Source organism: Heterobasidion irregulare (genome assembly GCF_000320585.1).
Source record: "Heterobasidion irregulare TC 32-1 unplaced genomic scaffold scaffold_10, whole genome shotgun sequence".
In the NCBI taxonomy this organism is placed as follows: Eukaryota; Fungi; Basidiomycota; class Agaricomycetes; order Russulales; family Bondarzewiaceae; genus Heterobasidion; species Heterobasidion irregulare.
Window position 1 is genome coordinate 1106417 of NW_009258206.1, and position 23380 is coordinate 1129796.

General features: G+C 50.3%; 6 protein-coding genes across 6 annotated transcripts; 2 read left to right on the top strand and 4 right to left on the bottom strand.

Moving 5' to 3' along the window:
- Positions 1-105: 105 nt before the first annotated feature.
- Positions 106-1329, top strand: HETIRDRAFT_326941 (uncharacterized protein; the record flags this gene model as incomplete). Its single annotated transcript, XM_009552586.1, has 1 exon — positions 106-1329. The coding sequence occupies one exon, from the start codon at positions 106-108 to the stop codon at positions 1327-1329; it is 1224 nt and encodes a 407-aa protein (XP_009550881.1).
- Positions 1330-5310: 3981 nt separating this feature from the next.
- On the top strand, positions 5311-6750 carry HETIRDRAFT_173992 (uncharacterized protein; the record flags this gene model as incomplete). The annotated part of the gene is made up of 1 exon (XM_009552587.1): positions 5311-6750. One exon carries the CDS (start codon positions 5311-5313, stop codon positions 6748-6750), a length of 1440 nt encoding a protein of 479 aa, XP_009550882.1.
- A 3918-nt stretch (positions 6751-10668) lies between these two features.
- Positions 10669-11551, bottom strand: HETIRDRAFT_118458 (uncharacterized protein; the record flags this gene model as incomplete). The annotated part of the gene is made up of 3 exons (XM_009552588.1): positions 10669-10921; positions 11019-11104; positions 11213-11551. The coding sequence occupies 3 exons, from the start codon at positions 11549-11551 to the stop codon at positions 10669-10671; spliced, it is 678 nt and encodes a 225-aa protein (XP_009550883.1).
- Positions 11552-12247: 696 nt separating this feature from the next.
- On the bottom strand, positions 12248-12648 carry HETIRDRAFT_327541 (uncharacterized protein; the record flags this gene model as incomplete). Its single annotated transcript, XM_009552589.1, has 2 exons — positions 12248-12278; positions 12329-12648. The coding sequence occupies 2 exons, from the start codon at positions 12646-12648 to the stop codon at positions 12248-12250; spliced, it is 351 nt and encodes a 116-aa protein (XP_009550884.1).
- HETIRDRAFT_460605 (ABC transporter) lies at positions 12428-18223 on the bottom strand. Its single transcript, XM_009552590.1, has 24 exons — positions 17959-18223; positions 17633-17705; positions 17427-17577; positions 17200-17373; positions 16961-17144; positions 16687-16901; positions 16511-16633; positions 15752-16453; positions 15254-15688; positions 15150-15188; positions 15015-15087; positions 14835-14962; positions 14751-14779; positions 14624-14697; positions 14483-14565; positions 14388-14428; positions 14020-14328; positions 13656-13954; positions 13479-13602; positions 13287-13420; positions 13180-13235; positions 13068-13126; positions 12887-13011; positions 12428-12825 (listed from the first exon to the last, which is right to left on the bottom strand). Exons 1-24 carry the CDS (start codon positions 18162-18164, stop codon positions 12714-12716), a joined length of 3948 nt encoding a protein of 1315 aa, XP_009550885.1. The 5' UTR covers positions 18165-18223; the 3' UTR covers positions 12428-12713.
- Positions 18224-21495: 3272 nt separating this feature from the next.
- On the bottom strand, positions 21496-23138 carry HETIRDRAFT_52289 (uncharacterized protein; the record flags this gene model as incomplete). The annotated part of the gene is made up of 12 exons (XM_009552195.1): positions 21496-21593; positions 21649-21684; positions 21741-21820; positions 21873-21893; positions 21946-21997; positions 22047-22067; positions 22129-22262; positions 22372-22440; positions 22491-22597; positions 22666-22728; positions 22786-22895; positions 22964-23138. The coding sequence occupies 12 exons, from the start codon at positions 23136-23138 to the stop codon at positions 21496-21498; spliced, it is 966 nt and encodes a 321-aa protein (XP_009550490.1).
- Positions 23139-23380: the final 242 nt, after the last annotated feature.

Consider the following 23380-nt stretch of genomic DNA (forward strand, 5'->3'; position numbering starts at 1 on the left):
CCGGTAATCCCCGAAGACTCGGAGCAAGAGGAAACAACCTCGGAATCAGACTCCGACTCACCAGACCAAACACCGATCAACACCCGAAACGAACCACTCGCCGAAATGTCGGGACAAGCTTCGACCTCTACAAACACCCCTTCCGCGACAGTACAACCCGGAAGAGGAAAAGTCAAACTCCCAGACAACTACACAGGCGACCGCATTGAATCCCAGAAATTCATGCTCCAATGCCTCCTTCTTTTCGCAGCAGAATCCGATCGGTACAAGACCGATCAAGACAAAATATCCCTTGTGCTCTCATGCATGAGATATGGCACGGCAGGAGCTTGGGCGGAAAACTTTCTCCTAAAATCAGTAGGAGCGGACCCTCCCACCGATCTAGGCACCTGGAAGGACTTCCTAGCAAAGTTCAAGCTACAGTTTAGGGAGACGGGCAAGACCGACAAAGCGCGAAGCGCACTCATGACCTTCTCCCAAGGACGAATGACGGTTGATGAATACTCCAACCAATTCATTCTCATCGCCGCCGATGCCGACATCTCCGATAAAGAGCAGGTCCCTTACTTCCAACGCGGGTTAGACCCGCGCGTCATGGACAAAATTTACGACAAGGAAGTCCAGCCAAAGGATACCATTCAGGACTGGATCAATACAGCCTGCGAAATAGATGGACGGCTGCGAGCCAGAACAGCTCAAAAGGCCATCCTCGCCAACTCCACCTCCTTTCGAAGCGATTATCTGAATCGCTTTCATAACCAAATCTCTCCCCGCTACAACTCCACAAATGCCCCTCGTAGAATGAACAACCAAGTCGTTGACATGGACATTGACGCGACACGCAAGCGCAATGCCCTTAGCCAAAAACGGAAATATGACGGCAAGCCTCCAAGCGCCTGTTACCATTGCGGAAAAACAGGACACTGGAATACTGACTGCCCGTCACGACGCAGAGGCGTTCAACCGACTCGAGGAAACTCGAAGAGACGCATGGGTACGACAGGGAGAAGAAGCCGCGCGGTTGATTTGGAAGGAGAAGACGACGCACCCGCTATGGGAAACCAAGCGGGAATATATCGAGGAATGGAGACAGAGGATGTCCCTCGCAACGACCAGCGGGTACCACAACCTGGTCCTTCGATGGAACGTCCTCACTCTACCTCATCCGGACGACCCCAAACGAACCATGGGCAACGCGCTATGTTACCTAACGGACGACGGGGAGACGGAAGCGTCAGTCATTCTGCTCGAATCGGAGCAGTACTCGGAGAACTAGGGGAAGATGAAGCAAGAGAAGTGATCTTGGGACACGCGGAGCGTTTTTCCTGACCTCTCCCTCGCCAGCGAAGGAGAGAGGTCAAGGACGACCCGAGTTTGATGCCCGCACTTGTATTCGTATCGGAGCAATGAACGACCGTATCATCACCCCTATACGCCTGAACGTGAAAGTATCAAACAGGAGTCAAAACGCTGGAGCAAAGGCAACCATCGACTCGGCATGCGAAGGGGTTATAGTAAACGAAACTTGGGTCAAAAGACATCGTTTCCCCACCTACACACTCAACAACCCCATTCGCGTCCGGAATGTCGATGACACCATCAATAAAGCAGGTCTCATCCGATCCGCCTTGGATGTGAACCTCACCATTCGGGACATCAGTGGATGAACGCATACCGAGCGCGTCCAGATGTTTATCTCCAATCTAGGGAAAGACGACCTTATCCTAGGAACAGATTGGCTGAAATACCACGATCCCTCCATCGAGTGGAGGCGACGTGAAGTGCACTTCGATCGGTGCCCCCAGAAATGCCAGCAACCACATGGGTTCACTAGGGCAAGGGAAGAACCGCCATATAGCAGGCGGTTATCAGACGTGGAACCACGGCACAAACCACGCATTAACGAGCGCGAAAAACAGCGCCTAGAACACCTCCGAAGGTTATCGGAGGATGTAGGACTCCGCGATCACAGCGGAACGTTTGGTGTCCGACTACGAGCATACCTCAAAAGGAAATGGCTCCTAAAGGACATAAGGAAATACGCAGAAGAGAAACGAAAGGCCCAAAACAAGCCATCTCTTTCACCAAACGAGGGAGAACCTGATCTCCCAGACAAACCCTCAGGAAAACAGGCCACCCGGGACCCAGTTATTCGGAAACTGGCCCCCGAACCGTCAGGATTTGCCAGCTTCGACCAAGACCTGGAAGACGAAATCATCGTCACCAATCTAAAGGAAAGAGTTCCCAAGGTGCATCACGAATTTTTGGACATCTTTAGCGAACGAAAGTCACAGCGACTCCCAGAACACACTTACTGGGATCATGCCATTGACTTGAAACCAACCTTCAAACCCCAAGTGCCCAAAATCTACGCCCTGAGCCCAGAAAAACACGACGAATTAGGAAAATTCATCAAGGAACATCTGGAGAGAGGAACTATCCGCCGATCCACCTCGCAAACAGCAGCCCCATTTTTCTTTATAGGAAAAAAGGATGGAAAACTACGCCCGGTACAGGACTATCGCCACTTAAATTCGCACACCATCCCGAATGTGTGCCCCCTTCCACTAATCCAAGAACTACTGGACGTGATAAAAGGGGCCATCATTTTTAGCAAATTGGATGTGCGATGGGGATACAACAATATACGCATCAAAAAAGGAGATGAGTGGAAGGCGAGCTTCATCACTCCGTTAGGTTCTTACGAACCCACGGTGATGTTTTTCGGCCTAACCAACTCACCAGCCACCTTCCAAGCTATGATGAACATGATCTTCAGAGAGCTCATCACAGCCCGGAAGATAACCGTATATATGGACGACATCCTCGTTTTCTCCAAAACCATGGCGGAACATGTCAAAATCCTAAATCAGGTTTTCCAAATCCTACGCGACAACGATCTATACTTGAAACCCGAAAAATGTGAGTTTTACAAGGAAAAACTCCAATATCTGGGATATACAATTTCAAAAGACCATGTCGCCATGGAGGACTCAAAGGTGGACGCGATAAAAGATTGGCCAATCCCACACACAGTCCGCGACATTCGCTCCTTCCTGGGGCTAGGGAATTTCTACAGGCGCTTTATTGACAAGTTCTCACTCATCGCGCGCCCCCTACATGACCTCACCAAAAAGGACGAGAAATGGAACTGGACTGCAAAATGCCAAGAAGCCTTCGAACGGTTAAAGAAAGCCTTTATCAGTAAACCCGTCTTGAACTATCCAGATCCCATGCACCCATATCGATTAGTAACGGACGCATCACTAATCGCCTATGGAGCTACCCTTCTACAAGAAGGAAAAGATGGCGACTGGCACCCAGTCGCTTTCCTCTCTGGATCGTTTTCACCAGCAGAGCGAAATTACGATGTTCACGACCGGGAACTCTTGGCTATAATAAAAGCATTGGAACACTGGAATCACTACCTCGAAGGCGCACGACACCCCTTCGAGATCTGGACGGATCATAAAAACCTGGAACATGTCCAAACGGCGCAAGACCTATCACGACGACACACCCATTGGAGCCTTTATTTGAGCAGATTCGACTTTACACTCAGTTATAAAGCAGGATCAACAAATCACTCCGATGCTCTGTCCAGGCGTCCAGATCTAAGTGAGGGGGTAGAATCTGACAACAAATCTCAAATTTTACTCCCGGCCAAGCTTTTCAACAAATCCGACGAAACATTGGTAGAACCATCCCTGACACGGCATATAAAGTCCACGGAAATCGCCTCCTCAAACCTCATTTCCCTCATCCGACACTCGAAATCGGAACATGATGCCTTAACAAGGGTAGCCCTCGCAAAGCTCTTACGAGTGGGACCACAAGGGATGAGAGGATTATTGGGACATTGGACATATGAAGACGGAATCACCAGACGCAACGGCCACATATGCGTCCCCAAAGACGACGTCATCCGAAGACTCATCGTCAAAACACACCATGATGCACCCGCGGTAGGACACCCGGGTAGAGCAAAAACATTGGAAATGGTGCAACGACACTACTGGTGGCAAAACATGACTAAATTCGTCCACGAATATGTGGATGGATGTGCCATATGCCAGTCTACGAAGAACTTGACACACAAGACACACCCACCTATCCACCCTCTGCAAACCACCAACGTTCCTTGGCGATTCATCTCGACAGATTTCGTCACGGACCTACCCGAAAGCAAAGGTTTCGACTCAATTAACGTGGTAGTGGATCAAGGTCTGTCAAAAGGCATAGTCATCACCCCATGCAAGAAAACGATCACGGCAGAAGAAACAACCGTGCTTTTCCAAAATAACGTTTTCAATCGACATGGACTGCCGACCAAAATAGTGTCCGATCGGGGCCCTCAATTTGCGGCCAAATTCACCCGAGAACTCGGGAAACGGCTAGGAATCACCGCCGCTCTCAGCACGGCGTATCATCCCCAAACAGATGGAGAGACGGAACGGGTAAACCAGGAAATCGAGCAATTCCTGAGAACGTTCTGCAACTACCATCAGGACAATTGGGTAGACCTTTTGCCGTTCGCCGAATTCTCACATAACACACGGAAACACTCGGCCACCGGGAAATCCCCTTTCGAAGTGCTATACGGTTTCAATCCCCCCTATTCAGCTGACACGGCACTGGAGACAAAGGTACCTGCGGTAGCTGAACGCATTAGGACGATCACAGAAGTTCAGGAAGAAGCCGCTGCTAGCTTACAAATAGCCAGCAATTACGCCAAAGACCGGGATCTTCACAGGAAACTTCCCCAATGGGAGGAAGGAGACCAAGTATGGTTAGAAGGAACCCACATTCGGACAACCCATCCTAAGTTCAAGCTCGCCCCTAGGCGATATGGCCCCTTCAAGATACTGGGAAAAGTAGGAACCCTGGCGTACAAACTCCAAATTCCCCCGCAGTGGAAAATCCACCCGGTGTTCCATGCCGCAGTGCTCACTAAATATAGAGAAACCGAAGCCCACGGAGAAAACTTCGCGCGACCAATACCGGAGGTATTAAATGATGAAGAACACTACGAAGTAGAAATGATCGTGGATTCAAAACGACAAGGACGGGGAACCAAATACTTGGTCAAATGGATGGGATATCCCGAAGCAGACAACACCTGGGAGCCCTACGCTCTCCTAAAGGGAACGGCGGAAGAAGCCATGAAGGATTTCCATGACCAATATCCCGACAAACCCCGTCCGGGAACAGCCTGAGAGGAGAAACAAAGATTATAAAAGGAGCGACAAGAGGACCCCAACAAAACATCTTCTCACCTCTTTCCCCTCTCAAACACATTCCCCTTTTCGAATGCTCCTCCACGGCGACCACGATGCTTCGTCTCCATCCAGAAACTCCTCCCCCGATGTCGTCCTTATGGTCGCCAATCCAGATGTCGAACGAGTGGAAAGAGGAACAAGTCCTCACCGACCAGATGCTGGACGAATTGATAGAGGAACAAGTCCTCAACAACCAGGACCTACCGGCGTCCTCCTCACCCCTCATCTCAACAACTTCTCCGACGACGACGCCGAAGACTATGCCAAGTTCAAAGAAAGGGAAAGAACCCGAAGACCCTCACCGGAGAGGGCCTCACGAGATGCACCACGGCATGAAAACCCTGATGACCGAAACCAGTCGAGCCTTGGCCAATTACCAGTGGGAGTTCCACCTCCTAGTGAAGGCACGCCAAATAGTGGAATTGCAGGTCCCTCGGGATTTCGAGCAAGAACGGCAGCTCAACTCCCAAGCCATGGAGAAGCTGAACCAATACCAGTTCTATCAGAAACTGCACCTCCGCCAGTACCAACTAGTGGACCGATTCCCAGCTCCATGGGAGGACCTACCCCTCGTACAGATCCTCACGCCGGAGAACTGGAGCGACACGCGGACGCGCTCCTCCAGCGGAACACCATCTCCGCGGTAATACAAATGGCCACAGCCATGGCCCTCCAAAGACTCGCTAACTTCTCGGCAGGACAACCCGGGAATGAACATAGCGACGTACCTCGACGACTGGCTAGTGCCAGTCTCCAGATCAGGGCGCTCGCCCTCCAAACCGACCCGGACACAGCCTCCTGGTACGCCCACAATGACGGGCGACCCCGAGCCCTCCTCATCCACCCTGACGAGTTCTCCCAATACGTCAACCGAGAGCTCCTTCCAGCTCTCCTCTTCGGAGGAGAACTGGGAAACGTCCAGCCAAGCAGAACCGACCCTTTCCGAGTTGTCACTTGGAACGTACCACGTCCGGGAGAACATCCCACGCCTGTACCAAATCCAAGGAGGGTTCCGCGTACGGTCGTGGAGCGCCCTCCACCGAGACAACGAGAGGTTCCTACAGCGCATAGCCATACCGCGACTCCCCCCTCTCACCGGATACGAGGTTTTCCCCTATCCCAAGGAAATACCGACGAGGAGGAACCGCCCGTCTATCGAAGAAATGAGGGAAGGCGGAGTCGGGGAAGCCAGACAACCCTCGGACGCGGAACAACTGCTGGCCGGAGTGTTCGACACCGGCCTGGATCGCCTCCTCCTAGTGCTCGACTTCGTACGGACGAAAGAGAGGATAACCGAAGTAGCCGCAGAACTCGCCGCATTAATTCGGAGGCTCGAAGAAATAGCTCTTGGACTAGATCCGAGCTCGATGCATGGGACGCTCTAGACGATCCGGGAAATTACGACGAAGCAGACCCCTATTACCGACCGGATGAAGGAGGCGGGGACTATCAAGGACCCTTCGATTATTAAAAGGACTAATAACAGGGCACAAGGAGAAGAAAGGGGGTAAGGAAGTAGAGGAACTCCTTCCCCCTGACAAAAAGCGAGGGTCCGAAATGACCTTAAACTATTGTTCGTCCGCAACGACATAAAACTAGGATCGTCCCTCAAGACGTTAAACTGTACGACCTCATCCGAAAAAGACGTTAAACTACCCCGCGTCCGGAATGACGTCTAAACTATCGGACCTGCATGTCTTAAAACTGTGAAAAGATAAGAAGGCAGGGGAAGTACCTGACCATTTTAGTCCTAGGTTCAAATGATGGTACGAATCAAGGACAACAGCGGGCATAATTCCACGTACAGCCTACGGCGGAACCTTTCACATCCTCGCTGTCAAGGAGTCAATCTGACAGATGCATCGAGCGTCCCATTTGGATCCTCAGTTTTACAGGGTTTTTTCCGCATTAGGGAACCCTCTACATGACATATACTCTACTCGTAGGTGTCGACAAGCAGGCCCTTCGCCTTGGTACAGCGAAGTGCCCATACATAACCGGTTGCAAGTCCGAGTCAAGAAATTATGATGCATAACTCGTAACGTGAACCCTCACAGTCAAGGTCTGACTGGTGTTTTGGGACGTCCCACTTTGGATCTCCCGTTTTACAGGATCGTTTCCGCATTAGGGGATCCTACAGCTGGCGCATGAGATGATGTAGAGAGCGGGCCGCCTCTACCTCACAAGTCTTCCTATAATGATGCGAGGCCACAAATAACATCCGGAACGATGTAAAACTACCAAAGGCTTGGTCCGCAATGACTATAAACTACTAGGGTCCGCAATGACGTTAAACTAGTCCTCGTCCGAAATGACGGAAAACTACCCGCGTCCGAGATGACGTTAAACTACCATTGACCAAAGGAGCGTGGTTGTATTCTGGCGAAGCGCGGAAGGACTCGCGTCACAGAACCCTGCCTATAAAAGGTCGAAGCGCTTCCGATATTCACTCGCTTTTCGGTAAAAGAATATCGGGTCGTCTTGGTTCAATTCCAAGCGAGGGGTCTGGGGACATGGAAGAGTGAGCATCTCTTCATGGAGCGCCCAGTCTAGTCCTGGAGTCGAAGTACAAGGAATTCCGCTCCAAGACCTAGTCAGGAGGCAACTAGGACACATGCCTCGAGTCAAAGATCTAGTAGGAAGGGACTAGATCACGCGACTCTCGTCTGGCCCACATAGCGGAAGAACGACAGGAGCGGGCCACTCATCCAAAGTCTATTCCGCCAATCGTCCGCGACGACGTAAAACTAGGTCTCGTCCGCAACGACGTAAAACTAGGTCGCGTCCGGGACGACGTTAAACTAAGCATCGTTTTTCCACAATATTTGTGGCGAAACGACGTCCGCGATGACGCTAAACTAGTGTCCCTTTCCACATAGGGATTGTTCGAGGCCAATGGCATCGACGTCCGCGATGACGGTAAACTACGGGCATCCGAAACGATGTAAAACTACTTGTCCCTTCAGGTATAGGGATTGTGCGTGGCGATCTTGACAAGATACCATGCGTCCGAAACGACGTTAAACTAGTGCCCCTGAACCTAGGGGTTGTCATTGACGTCCAATCCCCTGGACACCAATGCGTCCGCAATAACGTTAAACTACTTGCTCCCGATCGCATGGGGAGTTGTGATTCATCACTCTGGTGCTGAATCGTCCGCAATGACACAAAACTATTTGCTCCTTACCGTATAGGAGTTGTGGATTGACCGCCATGGTGTCAATCGGTCCGCAATGACATTAAACTACGTGCTCCTTACCAAGTAGGAGTTGTGGTTGTTGACCAAGACCGTGGTCACCAACCGTCCGAGATGACGTTAAACTACTCGTCCCTTTTTCGTACAGGGATCATCGGTCGACATCATTCTTGACGAGAATGTGTCGACAATGTCCGAAATGACATTAAACTACCCTCATCCTTGGAGGAAAAGCCTATCGTGACTCGAGGGACATAGTCAGACGATAGCCCGCCTATCGCACGGCGTTAAACTGCGAGGATGCCTATCGCACGGCATTAAACTGCGAGGATGCCTACCTCACGGCATTAAACTGAGCGGTCTCCTAAGATTGAGACGCACAAGTTATCCGGTTTGATATAGTATAAACCGTCCATCATGCCTCAGTGGAATCTGGAGCGGGTAAAGTCTGGTCTATGGCCCTATGCACATCACCGATGGAAATTCCGGCGTGCAGAAACATCTTTCCCCACAGATATTCCATGTTGATGATGAAGGACGTCCGCAAAGACGTTAAACTACGGATCGTCCGAAACGACGATAAACTACAGACCGTCCCGCATGACGTTTAAACTGCCAGTCGTGGATATATCTCGCAACCCGACTAATATATCAGCTGTGGTCTTGATGTCTACTCGTGCAAGCGAACGGACAGACTTGGGAAAGGAGTCAGACTCCTCCTTATTCCTCGCTGCACCCTTCAAGTCTAATTCTCTTCACATCCTTGCCTCAAACCCAACACTACACGTGGTATTCCCCACCATAGGCCCACGTTTGTGAAAAACAAACTCTGGACGCCGTAAACTGCCTCACCGGAGATGAGTCCACCGTATGGGGACAATACTGCTTGGGATTTGGCTGCAACCTCACCGGAGATGAGCTCACCGTATGGGAGCGATACTGCTTGGGGCGTCATGACTGGTAGCCTGGAGAAGTAGGCCTAAGCCTTCGTAAAGCGATCAACCTACTTGTCCATGGGCGCCATCCACTGTCGTCAAGAGGAACAACAAATCATGAGGATAGACGACTATCCTGGAAACACTGAGGTTTGGCCCTCAGAGAAGGAAGAAGAAGAACCTGATGACACGAATTAGAACCCACACGCTCGAGTTTCTATTCATCCACACACCACTCGCATTCATACGCCTTTCTTGATACTATTCCAGAAGCGGGCTGGAAGTAAGACCGCGATGAGGTTTACCCGCGGCAGAATCAATCCCACGGGTGAAGGAAGAACATCCTAGAGAGCGGAGGCCTGGATAACCTCGCGACTCGACAAACAAACAGCTCAACGGAGATGGAAAACTCCTAGAGGATCAAACGACGTAAGTCGGTCTTCCTCCCAGAAAACGAAGTCATGTCCCGGAAGTCGCATCCGGAGACCGTCTTTGGATCAAGAAAGAAAATCGTATATGGAGTGGCGATGAAGCGCACAGCGCTGTCCTACCAGGCGAATAGGACGTAGAAAGGGGGTATTGTTATGATCACGTTCTGTCGGGCCTTAACGGCGGTCTATACCGACACGATCATCCCAAATATCAAGCGGCCTCACAGGTTGAGGCGTACACCAAGGTACAGATATTAACCTTGGTCATCCACTCCCAATGGATCATCAATCATTGGTCGAGTATCACGGGCCTTTGTATTAGCGGGCATGGAACGCCGCCTTATAAATTACTCACACGCAGGGCATGAACCTCCTAGTCTCTCCTGGCCGGAAGGAGACCAACGGAGAAGCACAAGAGTAGTCGTTATTGAGAGAGACGACTTAGAGAATACCTACAGATACATATTCGGTATTCTCACGCCCTACTTCCCAAAGTAGTATAAAAGGCCCATAGAATAGGCTGACGATCTTCAGTCTATTCTCTTCGTTCTGGTACTGTCTTCCTACAGTACCCTTCGTCCCCCTGTATCTTCACATACAGGGATCTTCATCCACTGCAGTCTTCCTACTGCAGTCTTCATTGCTACATCGCAATACACTTCTGGCTCCTGTGCTACACGTACAGTCGAGACCACCGTTCCACACATCCTCCACGAGTGACCTAGGGAAGAACCTCCTACTCTTGGGGTTACCGACGAGCAGTCGTAACAATAAGAAGGTAGGTGAGATGTCCATATGGGTTCCGAAGGTGACAAGATAAAAGTTAATCAGCAATGGCAAAATCCCGAACGTTCGGGATCCATTGCCCGAGCGTAGGTAGCAGGAACAGGCGTTGGAGAACCAGTGAAAATAGAGAAGAGGTATTGTACGACTAGGGTGGCCAAGTAATGGTGCAAGATTGCATTTTGACCAACCATGTGGAAGTCAGGAAGATAAGCGATAAGGACCAACCGACTCACAGAGAACATCGGCCGATACTGAATACTGGCTCTGATCTCGTAAACACCTATCGTAACCCTCCTGTATGGTCATGGTAAGTACGTGACGTGTGGGCAAACTGACCCAAGTGCTGCCGAATGTCCTTTGGTGGCTTGTCGTTGGTCGGGCAGGGACTGACCATGTTCGGTAAAAGTCGGTGTCTTCGGTACTTGTTGAGCACTGTTCGGTATCTCCCCAAAGCTTCCCGAATACCTCCCTCGGACCCTAGCACAGGTGCATGCTCATTAACGTTATCTTGTAAACAGTGCATGCACGCTTGTTGAACCCAAACACCTCCAATGACAAACAGTGCAACCCAAGCCCCCTGAATACGTGATCCACAAGCCAGGTCATCAACTCTGTTCCATAGCCCTTCCCCCAGGACACCTCTCTGAGAGTGAGCCCGAGATTGGCATCACAATTTTTGATGCCATAAATGTTCCACAGTGCTATTGTCCCCACAAATTCAAGGCTGTCCTTCTCCTCAACCACACTGAACAATAAATCATTGTCTCCCCAACCTTTGATCTTGTCCTTGAAGCTCTCGAGAAACAGCACAATATTACCACCTCCTGCCCCGGTCTGTACTGGATACTCATTGAACATCTGAAAAATGTTGACAATATTGCTGTTGAGGGATGAGCGGATCCTGAGACAAGCAGTATTGGACATGGTTCAGATAAATGGTCAGGACTGATCTTGAAAACTTGATGCTTATGTCCATAGCTTTCTCTCTATATGTTTCCTGATGAGTCATGTTTGCTGTTGATACAGCAGATGATCAATATGCCACATGTGACATCAATGGGATGTAAGCCGTTTCGAGCACAAGCTAGGGTTCCGTGAGTAATTCATGGACAGTTGTTAACAAATGTTAATAACATTTGCCTCTCCAAGGAATTTCTAACATGAGTTAATAACAGATTAATAACAATTGTATATAAAGCGTTATTAACATGTTAAAACCCGATTTATTTACATGTTAATAAAGAAAGTGGTGTTAATAACAAGAAGTCACCAGCTCCAGCCAATCTCAGAGCTGGGAATGGAAGGGGGAGCTTCAGGGCGGGGGGGGCTTGTGGCAGTGTACCTAGGAGTATCAGATAGCAGATCCACGAAGGCCTCCTCACGGATTGCGAACTCCTGCACGATATTGAGCGCAGAAGCCCGGCACGGGGGTCCTCTCTGTTGGCCATCCGCGTCGTCGTCCGACTCTGCACTCCCGGACAAATTATTATTTTGCAGGGAAGACATAATTGTACAGCCACAGCCTTCAATATTTCCACCTGGTCCTTGCCCAAATATGTACATTTCAATGTAAATTCAAATGCTGATCATTATATACAATTTCGAACATTATTAACATTATTAACATCGACATTGTGCCCCCTGAGGGGGCCTGTTAATAACATAAATTATTAACATGTTAGCAATTCAGGGATTACTCACGGAACCCTAGCGCAAGCGCTCGACCTCTGAAATAACTTTCCTGTCCTCGGTCTCGGGAAGGTCAATAAATTATCACAAGTGCCAAGGGAAGTTACCCATTCTGTTAGGAAATCCATCACATTTGACACCGTATCCCAAATCCTATACCTACCCATGAGCCAGTCTACGAAAAATATTATGCGCCTATGCAAATTAATGGATGTATCAGTCCGCGAAGAAAAAAGAAAACGGTTGAACGGTTGAAATGAAGTTCTGATATAGATGCGCGTTGCAGATGGAAAAAAGTAAGAGCAAAGTAGAGAGGCGTGAAGAACCATCATGAGGATCACAACTATGGTGCAATCTAGCTATAATGACTGTTTCGTCGCGGTCATCTCATGTCCGATCACTGCTTGCTCAACGCTTGAAGCTGGACGTATTCGTAATATCCACCGCGCAGCGCAAGTAGCTCGTCGTGTGTGCCTGCTTCGCTCACGCATCCTTCTTTGATGAAATATCTATTGCGGGCAGAATAAAGTGATTAGTTTGATCGAGAAGACACTCAGGTACACGACGTACATGCAGTCCGCGTTTTGGATCGTCGACAATCGATGTGCGATGGCAATCGTTGTCCGACCCTTCGCTGCGGAATCAAGGGCAGCTTGGACGATTTTCTCAGAGTTAGAATCCAGAGCCGAAGTCGCCTAGGATATCAACGTCAGCCCCTCAGTCCGCTCCCGACCTCGCATAATGAACGAACCTCGTCCAACAGGAGAACTTTGGGATTACGAAGGAGTGCACGAGCAATGGCAATGCGTTCTGTAGAGGAGAATTTTTGAGCATGTCCAGATGTCGAAAGGCACAAAACTCACGCTTCTGTCCTCCTGACAACTGCGAACCCTTCCCACCAACTTCGGTCTCAAAGCCACTGTCATTCGATGATCAGCATAAGCATAGCCGGCTACAAGAAAGGACATACTCTGGCAAACTCTCGATGAACTCCAAAATGTTCGCATTGCGGCATGCGTCTTCCAGTTCCTTCTGAGTGACTTCCCCGGTTGGCTTGGTCGCCCCAAGTAAAATATTGAATTTGACTGTGCCAGCATAAAGAGTCTACGAACAACGATTAGCACCATCACAAAAAATGAATCGATGGGTGAGTGTAACTCACAGGCTCTTGGGAGACCAAGGCGATGTTCTTGCGGTATTCTTGAACATTCATCTCGGAGATGTTCTGACCATCGAGAAGTACGTTGCCAGCCAGAGGGTCATAGAAGCGTTCCAAGAGTTGAATGCTGCAGCGCTGTCAGTTTCCAAGACGGATGCACGAAATCCAGACTCTACTTACACCGTACTTTTGCCGCAGCCACTAGCGCCGACAAGCGCGACGTACGTGCCAGGCTTGACAGTGATGTTCAGACCACGAAGCACGCGCACCCCCGGCCTTGTCGGGTAACGGAAGTGGACATTCTCGAGCTCGATATGGCCTTGAACATTCTGGGGTATTTTCCCCTCGGTCGACTCGGCATCAACTTCAGGTGTGGAGTCCAACAAATGGATGATATCGGCTGCAGCACCCCTTGCTGACGAGATATCGGGCACGAACGAGAATACATTGCCTGCTTGGATGGCGCCAAAGACAGTACTCTACAAATCACCGGCGGAAAGCGTCAAATGAATTTCCATGATTCGAGTGTGTTGGGTGTACTTGCCATGAGACCAATGAAGAAGTCGACGGTAGTAAACTCTTGGAACGAGACGAGACGCGAGCCGTACCAGAATACAAGGGCAATGACGAAGAACGAGAATGACTGTGACAGTGAGTACAGGCCGTTCGACCAAACCGCCGTCCTGTTAGATTTCTGCATCGGCTCTTCTAGAGACTCGCTGTACAGGCGTAAGCAGTCTTCTTCTCGCGTCAACGATGCAACTGTACGAATGGAAGCTGCGGCTTCGCAAGCTAATTGGGCTGAATCCTCGTGTGCTTTCTTGTTCGATTGGTCCTTCAAAACCACAACACGCTGTATTGCACAGCGATTAGTCCGTGCTTGCCGATCGAAGGCAGATGAGAAAAATTTACCAGGCGAATATAACCAGTCGATACTACGAGAGGAACACAGGCTAGACGGCGAAACAGTCAGGCAATGACGTTGGATACTGAAGAACTCAACGTACCAAGGCCAACAAGGCCAACCTTCCAAATGAAGATAAGACCTAGAATGACGCCGAGGACCAGGGTTGATAAGCTCTGCACAATTCTGATACCATAGCACAGTAAGCATTTATTTTCTCTCGGTACTATCGTGGGGTACGTACGCTCCCAAAGTGATGCCAGCCAACCCATTGATCTTTTGTGGTGCGTCACTAAGATTAGAAACCAACGAACCAGTCTGATCTCAATCATGAGTAAACAGTCCAACGACAAGAGGGTGATATAACATACACTGTTCTCTTCTTTATCAAAATACTCGACTGCGAGAACACGATCAGCCTGCATGCGCGATACGGAAGAAAACTAACGGCTCACTGTCTTGCCTGAGAACTGCACGGAAACTAAGCGAGCGCAGCTTTTGAGTGAGCGAAGCGGCGGAAGCAGCAAAGAAGTAGTTCTGGAAGCCGATCGTAAACATAGAAATGATGGCGATGATGAATAGCCTGATACAACCACTATTCAGTATCATGGAATAAAATATATCAAGTCACCCACCAAAGAGCATTGCGATCACCAGCGTGCCGGCGTTCCTGGGCATCTGGGAGCGAAAAGCCGTTGATTGTCTTGGCTGGAATTGATGATGGTTCTCAGAATCGAAGGAAAATGTGAACAAGAATTACAGACACTCACACCAGACAATGCCGAACGCGGGGAAAACAGCGCCAGTCACTGAACAGAACAGATCGGTAAACCCGAACCGTCACTAATGCGAGGAGAAAAAGGAAACCACATACTAGCAGCAAAGATACAACCATACACGTATTTCATCCACTCGTCCTTGTTGATTCTGGCCATGCGCATGAACAAATGTGAGACTGAGTAAGACTTCTCTCCCAAGGCAGCCTTCTGCTGCTGGCGCTCATGCAGAATCGCACTGGCAAGGGATTGTTGCGTATTCCGGCGGCCTAGTGGAATCTCTTCTTCCGCGGCCTTCTCGATATCTTCCTCCGCGTCACCTTCGGTAATGTCGTCTTCAATTTCCTTGGGCTCCAAGTCCCGCGTGTCCCGCAACTTCTGCGCAGCAACTAGGCGCGCGTAGGCTCCATTCTCGTCTTTGAGCAGTTCGTTGTGCTTGCCCTTCTCGAGGATGAGTCCGTCACCCACGACATAGATACAGTCGGCGTCCTTGATGGTGGACAGACGATGTGCGATGGTGATGGTTGTGCGTCCTGTTGACGTAAAAGAGGTGTTTTAGCATGACGCTAGAATTATAGAATGAGATGTGTTCTCACCAGCAGCAGCTTTGTCGAGCGCGTTCTGGACGACACCCTCCGACTGCGTGTCCAGCGCCGAAGTGGCTTCATCCAACAGCAAGACCTTTGGGTCTGAAACGATAGCTCTAGCAATCGCAATCCGTTGCTTCTGACCACCGGAGAGCAAGAAACCGCGCTCGCCGACCATGGTATCATAACCCAACGGCAGCTTCGAAATGAACCCGTCAGCGTTGGCCTTGACGCATGCTTCCTTGATCAACTTGAATTTTTCCTCTTCGGATGCGTGTTCGTACGGCGTGTTGATCAGCCCATGCGCGACATTCCCCTTGATCGTCGTCGCAAATAGCGTCGGTTCCTGAGAAACAAGACCGATTTGCGAGCGCAACCACTTGACGTTGAGGTCCTTGAGGTTGACGCCATCGAGTCTCACGACGCCTGATAGCGGGTCATAGAACCGCTCGACGAGCGAGATGACCGTGGACTTTCCAGAGCCGGACGCGCCGACAAGCGCAGCAGTCTTACCAGCCGGGAAAGAAATCGAGAGGTCTTTGACGATGGGCACGTCTGGGCGCGAAGGGTAGTTGAACTTGACATTCTCGAGAGTGATTTCACCCAACACCTTTTCAGGTTTCATGCCTTCTGGGCTCGACGAATCGATATCGGGTATACGGTCGATCGTGTGATAGAGCTTAGCGGCTGCTCCGCGTCCGTGTGTGATCGCTGAGCAGAAAATGTCCATGAATACCCAGTTTAGTTAATCGAAGAATGATCTCGCACCTTGCATTTCAGGAGCCATGAGGGCCAAGGAGAACGAGCCGATGAGGATGGCCATCAACACGTTAATGACTTGTCCAGGATTGGCATGACCCTCATTGATGAGTGTGGTACCAAAGGAAAAGGCTACATATACACGAAGTCAGCAACAAATTAACATTAGAAAGTAAAACACTCACCAAGTGCATAAGACGAATATATCACAAAGAAAAAGCAGGCAAGCCCTCCTCCGTGCCAGACAGCTGCTTTGGCATCAACATCGAAGGCCTTTTGAATAGGCACATCATACAGAGACGCTAGAATCTTCTGCGTGCCAAACGCCTGAGCAGTACGGACCGTAGAAAACACCTCTTCCGCGAGCGATCCGCCTTCAGCGACATGCTCGAGAGAAAGCCTAGACCAGACATGTGCTTAAGACAAGAGCCAACTGTCTGCATGCAAGAATGAACTTACTGCATATACTTGGAGACAAATTTGTTCATGACGGTCCCCGTGATCGCAATGCAGGGCAAAACCGACGTCATCGCGAGGGCCAGGCGCCAATTTCGGATGTAAGCCAAAACAAAACCAGTGACGAAAGCGGCTAAGAAGTTCACAACTAGAGCCACCTTCTCTGAAATGCCTTGTTGGACCAAATCTGAGAAGCGATGTAAACCAGAGCTCAGCGATCCGCGTTCTGATCAGCGACGTACGGGTATCTGTCTGAATGCGGGTAGCCACCTCCCCTGCACCAGTCTTGTCAAAGAACGCGATATCCTGACGCAAGATCGACTGCAGATATTTCTCACGGACACGTCTTGCGTTGACCTCGCCCGTGTAGACCCAGACAAACATGTACACGTACGTGCAAACGAACAGGCCGACACCTGAATAATGACGTTGTTAGCTATGGTAACCAAATGAAGATGAACGTACGTACCGATATAGACCAAATACGAGGCGTCTTTGGACGCATTGTTGCGGAAACCGGCGGCTGCAGCAGGGATGGATGCTGAATCGCCGCTCGCGACTGCTTGACCGAATGAGACGAAGTCTTGAGTAAGATTACCGAACATCAAACTCATGAGTGGCTAGTGAAACTTAACTCAACATCATGGAGGCGCAAGAAATGTAGACACGACTCACCTGAGCTGCTCCAGCCGCGGCGGCAGCGACCAGCCCCACAACATCAAGAAATATTTCGAATCTTGTAGAAAATCTGTAGCATTGTCCAGTAGTCAGCTACCATACGCCCCTTGGTCTAACCAAATCATGACTGCAGCTGCTTCGATCCAGCTACGTGGTGCTAAGTACGCAGCTGCGAATCTGCATGATCGAGAGCACATCCCTGGCCGTCGGGATATGCTTCCGGATACTTGGTTGCATCGGGTCACAACGTCCAACCAGAGCCAACCAGCAGCCACCAATTACTTCGCCCTGGATAGTGGCTAGTAAGAAAACATGACACTTGCCGGAACATCTCAAGAAACGAGACTGGAGTCAATTTCTCTACTCCGGCGGCAGCAGGGGGCGCTGCAGTCTCCGTCTTCTCCGATCTGTCCTCGTCGATGACATCTTGATTTGTCCTTCTATGAGAGAAAAATCCACGCTTCGGGGGAGTGCGGGCTGGGGCCAACTCCGGCGCCGCCTTCTCGCTGAAACCCTCCTCTGTGGACATGGTGGAGGTGGGCAAAGGAGCGCGTCCTGGCTGGGATGGCCTGTAGTGAAGTACAAGAAGCGGGCGGTGAGGGAGGGGGGGAATGACGAAGAGGATGGAGAGGTGGGAAGTAGATATACTTGCCTTGGCTGCACAAGCCTAGTATGCCCCGCGGCAGCACACGGCCATCCTTCCCGATGCCTAAGCCCTCTTACGTGAGATCATTGCTGCCGACACGCTGTCGTGTTCCTCGGCCAACCCAGCTCAACCCCCGAACCAGTCTCCATTGCATTCAATACTCCGTCTCTCCGTGTGCGACATTAATGAAACTTCTTGTTCATTTCTTCTAATGTTTGAAAATACACCAATGTTCAGAAAAGCTTCATTTCACTGAAGCTGGAAAACCGAGAGGCACACCCTTCACGGTTCCGTCGCTAGCCACCGAGTCACTCGAACAAAGTCAGGGCGAGTCAAGCGAGCGTCAAGCGGCAAGCGCCTGTTCTTCCAATCAAAACGTCGATAATTGTCCATCTCGCAAACGTCTCATGTCCCAACGCAGCATTCAAGATCCCTGGCACGCACCGACGTTTGAGGTCTCATGAAAGTCATTGTCAATTTCTTCGACTCGAGCCGCGCGTCTGTCAAAATCTCCACACACATTTGGTCGAATGGTTTGGAGCGCCCACAGAGCCCACGATATTGACAGATCACAGATTCTCCTCGAGACCATTTGTAAGCTACTGCTGCGGCGCTCATGATGACGGCGTCGCTCGGCATGAGCCAGATCCCCTATGTACTCCCCGAGCTCACCTTGAACGTTGAACGCATGAACACAAATGATCGACCGAATATGAAAACGGGACAGTGAAATACAGAACCAATGTCGGCGCGATCAAGAGATACATTTACCCATTCTTTGATGCCGTTGATCACATCTTGAAACACAAATAACGAAAATCTGGGTCCTCAAGGAAAACATAGGCACCGACACCCAATCAAGCGAACAATTGGCGCCCCAGTTAGGAGATCCAGAAAATAATCTGTGAGTCTATCTCGCTCTTGGGGCCAGGGGACCCAACGACATAAATCAGCGGGCCCGAGACGAATCAACGAAATGACGACCTGGGTCAACAGAAAGCTGGTTATGGAGGCTTGGCAGAATCGAGTCAGATTTGAACATCATCGTCCGCAGCACTATTAGCAATTGTACGGTAAACGCAGCAATAGCCCAGTTTGGCCGCGTTCGATACCCCTCATTTGAGCCCAAGATAACTTTTGTAATCCCCGCTCAAACTTGGTGACTATGCTAGGGACTTGTTACACCGAAGAGCGTACTTGGCCTCACTCGTACGGCTTGACTGTTGAGACGCAATGTTCTAATATAAGCTAGAGACTTACGTTTTCTGAGGAAACGTGTCGTCGAACAAGCCCAGAAGCCGGGGGCATGCCACAATACATATCACTGCGTCCAAAGATAGCTGGGGATCTGATAGCAAGGCAAAGTTCCTAAGTTGTTCCTTCTGTGGATCAAGCTGCTCGTGACCTTCAAATCGCGTGTGAATAATATCCCTCGCACCCACCTACGAGACAAGCATCTCCGCAGCGTTCTCGTCCATCAGAACGAACCTCGCGCATTTCAGTACGCGGATTTTCCTGCTCTGACTACGATTTCCTTCTATGACCGACGCAGGCTTATCAGGCTTGAAGGCCCACGCATCCAGCACGTTTCGAAGCCGCATCGCTTGGTGCGCGCCACAATATACTTTGATATAATCTATGAAGAGGCTTCGAGGAGGAAGAGAACTAGCGGAGACTCCGAGATTGGACGATGCGCCGACGCTATCAGGGACGGCTCGATCAACGGACGACTGACTGGTACGGTTTCGAGGTTTCATGTGAGACTGGAAGGTCAAGGTCGAAGCTGCTGCATGATAAGATACTTATATGCGGCCAAGTTGCATACTCGTTCGCAGCTCACGCACGAGGAACTCCCAGAACGTGCGCACGGATTCGTGTGTCCACAGAATATTGATGTCGACATCCTCGGAAGAACGTGAGCGCGGAGTCTCACTCAAAGCCATGTCAGCGCCCGTTCCCACGGAGGGCCGCCGCGAATTGGAATAATCCATGCCACCCTGCGATATTGTGAGGCAACGTGGGATTCGATAGATTCAGGCGTATGGGGAAAGAGGGAAATAGGGGCGCTGCGGTCGTAGGATGGAATATTATGTGACTTCGTACTGACACCACCTTCGACACGACGGGGCTCGAGATCGGGGGGCTGGGGATAGGGCGCAGAGTAATAATGCGGCTAGTTGAGCTATGTAAGCTGCGGTGGGTTCCAACGGAAAGAGACCTACGTAAGGAATCACCCGACGGAGAGAACCGTCGTCGAGTTTGACGCGCTTGGAAGGGCGGTTAGGCGAGGCAGAGGCTGCTCGCCGCTGAGTACCAGCAGTTCCGGTTGGTAAGGAGACAGCGGACACCTGTTCTGAAAGGGGCTCGAGTAGGCACGCGAAATCCGTACTCGTAAAAGGCTGGAGATCGTCTAGGGTAAAGAAATCGGCCGGGTCTGCAAACGGCGAGTCCCACTCTTGTAGTCTTGTCAGAAGAGGTTTCGTCTCCGTCTGCACGACGCGAGGAGGGATGCGGGCCCAGACATATACAATTCCTACAGTACCTGACGCGGCAGAGATTGCAGAAATGCGGATAATGAAATGGGAGAGATTCTTACAAAGAAACCGCGGCACAACCAGTTTTGGTACAACAGGTATCCATCTAGCAGATTCGAACGCAAGACGAACAAGAGCGCGACTTTGGGCCAGTAAGGTGTCGTCGTCACACTCACGATGAAGCTCGTCTGCGTCGCCTTGCAAGCGGGGACAGAGCAAATAGGCTTCTACATTTTCCGAGGCGTACTGGGACCTTGCTAGATTCCCCATATATTCCGCGAGCTTGCCTGAGTTGCACAGTAGAAAATTTGCGAAAGGAACATCGAGGTTGTGCGCAAAAACGGTAGTATAGGGCCTAGGCCGCGACAGTTGCCGGGTTGCAGACTCAAATATTTTAAACTCCGGGGTTTCCTATTGACATCAAGGATTGGGGTTTTCTCAATTACATTATACTATCAGCAGCCCACAAAGGCGACAACATGACCCTGCTGCACGAACGAATGCAAGACCCAACTAGCCAAGGGAATTTAAAACCAAGCGCATGCAAGGTGTTCACTACTTCTCCGAAGCCGTCTTTCGAAAATGTGCTTCCTCATAGATAGGTACCAGGATTTGTACTGCTATGTAGATCATGAATTGGTCCCGAAATACTTCCATTCGTACGTTACCAATTCTATACATCATAAGTGAGCCTTGGAGCCAGAAACAAGTCCTCCGCCATCAAGAACGATGTGTGCGCCAGTAACATATGACGCGGCAGGGCTCACGAGGAAGAGTGCTAACAGTACGAGTATCATCATTCGACTCAAGAGATGATGTCAAAATGCACGAACCTACGCCAGCCATGTCTCGAGGCTCTCCAACACGCCCTTCAAGATCCGATATGAGACATACCCAGAGATAGATTCAGACAAAAAGTGTGTACCGAAAGGATGTCCAGCAGCCATGTTATCCGCACTGCCCGCGCGCTTGAAGCCATATGCGGTCATCTTAGAAGAGAATATTCTGCGAGTTACGTGTGAGCCTGCGATAGAGATAACAGAAACATAGAATTGACCCAGGAAGAATGGCATTCACACTACAGGGAAAAATAGTTAAGAGGCACCAAGGAGGGACGGTAAGGCACGCACGTAATGTACCGAGGCGCCAAGGTGGCGGCTAGTGATGAAGTGAGGTGGTTAACTGAGGAAAAAATCAGGGCATAGCGCAAGCAGAGGTGTGTTCGGCATACCCGCTGCCTTGCTAGTATGATCTAGACGGTACAGCTTGAGTTGGGTCCCGATGTGTCATATAATAGCCGAGATGATACTGACAACTCCAGAGGCCATTGCCTTCCCCAAGCACTCGACTTCCTTCTGCAACTGGGGAAATTCCTGCAATCGAGGAGATGTTGATCACGCGGCCTGGATCAGCATTAGTGGAGTCCTTCTCCAGGAGCTTCGTCAGCCTGTGAAGTTGGTAAGATGGACAATTCTGATCTCGAAACAAGAGCGCACCCAGATGTCACTGTGTAGCATATACATCAGATCATGAACGGTACATGCGATTGAAATGACGGCGCACGATAGAAGATGCTCTTGACATTGACAGCCATCAGTCGGTCCCATCCCTCCTTCTCGGGGAAGCTGAATAAAGATTATTGTCACTGTATAATACCGCCTCCGGCCCCACTTACTCGTCGTATGGTGCACCCCAGGCAAGACCCGAGTTGTTCACAAGGATATGAATCTTCGACTCCCTTGATATAATGGCCTCAGCGAGCTGAGTGCATCCGGCCTTGGACTAGAAGATACACAAGCTTCTGAGGAGGTCGTCCTGACATCTCTAGGAGTATAAACAATCATACTCACGCCAATATCTGCAACCAGGTACTCGCAAGAGCCAGGTCCAGTCTTGTTCAAGTAGCTGGACACCTGGCACTTACATATAAGATGTTCGTGATCTAACACAGAGACGCAAGTGATATTCACCTGCTGCAACTGTTTCTCCTTCCGTGATGCTATGTAAACTTTAGCACCGTTCCGCACAAATGCCTCAGCTATCATAGCTCCGATCCCAGAACCTCCCCCTGTTATTACAGCTGTCGATACGATCGTATTATAGCATGATAGTCTCAGCTCTGCACACTTTCGAATGACTGATGCTTACCGGTCTTCCCTTGAACATTGAAAAGGTTCGGGATGCTAAGATCTTCATGCAAGCAAGGTACAACGTAAAAATTATTGTGACAGAGCCTGCGCAGGTCTCTTACCTTCTCTGTTTGCCATATTATCCCTACCAGTGAGACACAGTTGGACGGAAGGACGAAGGTGGGGTAAGACATGGCGGAATCGGCGTTCAACATGCCGCTGCCGGATAGGCGCCGACGCAACGCGCGTGACCCTGCATGGCCACGCATGACCGCGTTGACGCGTCGCACAAGCGCCTGTCCAGTGCCTGTCCCCAACAACGCACCACCGCACCGACTGCGGCACAAGATTGTACGTGTTATACAAGGATTTAGAAACCCTCTGACATCGTTTATCGAATGCATGCCATAGAATCGCTACACTTTCAACATCACGG